Source organism: Sinocyclocheilus grahami, unplaced genomic scaffold, assembly GCF_001515645.1.
Source record: "Sinocyclocheilus grahami isolate Dianchi unplaced genomic scaffold, SAMN03320097.WGS_v1.1 scaffold1191.1, whole genome shotgun sequence".
Taxonomy (NCBI): domain Eukaryota; kingdom Metazoa; phylum Chordata; class Actinopteri; order Cypriniformes; family Cyprinidae; genus Sinocyclocheilus; species Sinocyclocheilus grahami.
This window is the reverse complement of record NW_015506370.1, coordinates 199,003-199,944: the sequence shown is the minus strand read 5'-3', so window position 1 is coordinate 199,944 and position 942 is coordinate 199,003. Positions and strand designations below refer to the sequence as shown.

General features: G+C 44.6%; 1 protein-coding gene across 1 annotated transcript in view; it reads left to right on the top strand.

The window, feature by feature from the left end:
- Window positions 1-6: 6 nt before the first annotated feature.
- LOC107567821 (vacuolar protein sorting-associated protein 52 homolog) overlaps window positions 7-942 on the top strand; it is a 25,386-nt gene continuing 24,450 nt past the window's right edge. Inside the window, exon 1 of the mRNA XM_016253598.1 lies at window positions 7-622. Within this exon, the coding sequence (XP_016109084.1) occupies window positions 563-622 (60 nt within the window). The 5' untranslated portion in view covers window positions 7-562. The remainder of the gene's footprint in view (window positions 623-942) is intronic.

The following is a 942-nucleotide window of genomic DNA, read 5'->3' as shown; positions in this document are numbered from 1 at the left end:
CTAAACTAAACCAAACACCGTTAATATTTAGTTATATTTTTACATGTGGTTCGTTGTGAACTTAACCCGGCGCGGGATTTCAGTCACTCGCTTAACTTAACCTGCATTGTGTAAATCTAACATTTTCACTCAAATATATTCTACATCTGCTAGAATCATAGGATGTTAAACCAGTGCTGCCATACACACACAAATAAGCGCGATGTTGCGAGATTTTGACTACAATCTTGAGGATTTCATTTCGTGCCTACCATCTTGTTCGCTGGTTCCGCGCAAAGAGGAAGTGACCTCCATCTCGCGATAATTTCAGCACTGCACGCGCGAGATCGACAGGAACAAGTTCCGTCACGACGAAAACGTCCGGTGGGACCAAAACAATATTAAAACCGATGATTTTTTTTATTATAAAGCGCAGTTGATGCTGTTTAGTACACTGTAGTATATATTCCAGAGATTTTACTCTTTTTAAAAGGTATATTTTGTGTGACTTTACAGCGTGGCACGCGTTTCTGCGGGACTGTAATACTGAAGGGACGTGTAGTTTTTGTGGACTACAGACGCCATGGCGGAGGCGCTGATGCCCGCAGCGGAGCTCTCGAAGCCCGGCGCTGGAGCCATGGAGGTGAGGAGGGCTTTCTCTCGGGTTTATCAGCTTCACTGATCGCGTTCACAGCTTTTACTCCCGCTAGCGCTCTCTCACAGCTGGAGCACAGAGATAAGACGCGGACCTGCTGGGTTTCTCTATGAAACATCACGGTTATTATAAGTTAATTGCTGTGAAAGTTGTTTACTGATCGCCACCGATATTGTCCTGTGCAGCTCCTTATTTCGTTCAACATCTTAAGATATATTTTCGGATGTCATATTAGTACGATCACGTGACAGTGCAGTGACGTGTCAAACCACACACACACACTCTCTCTCACACACACTCACACACAC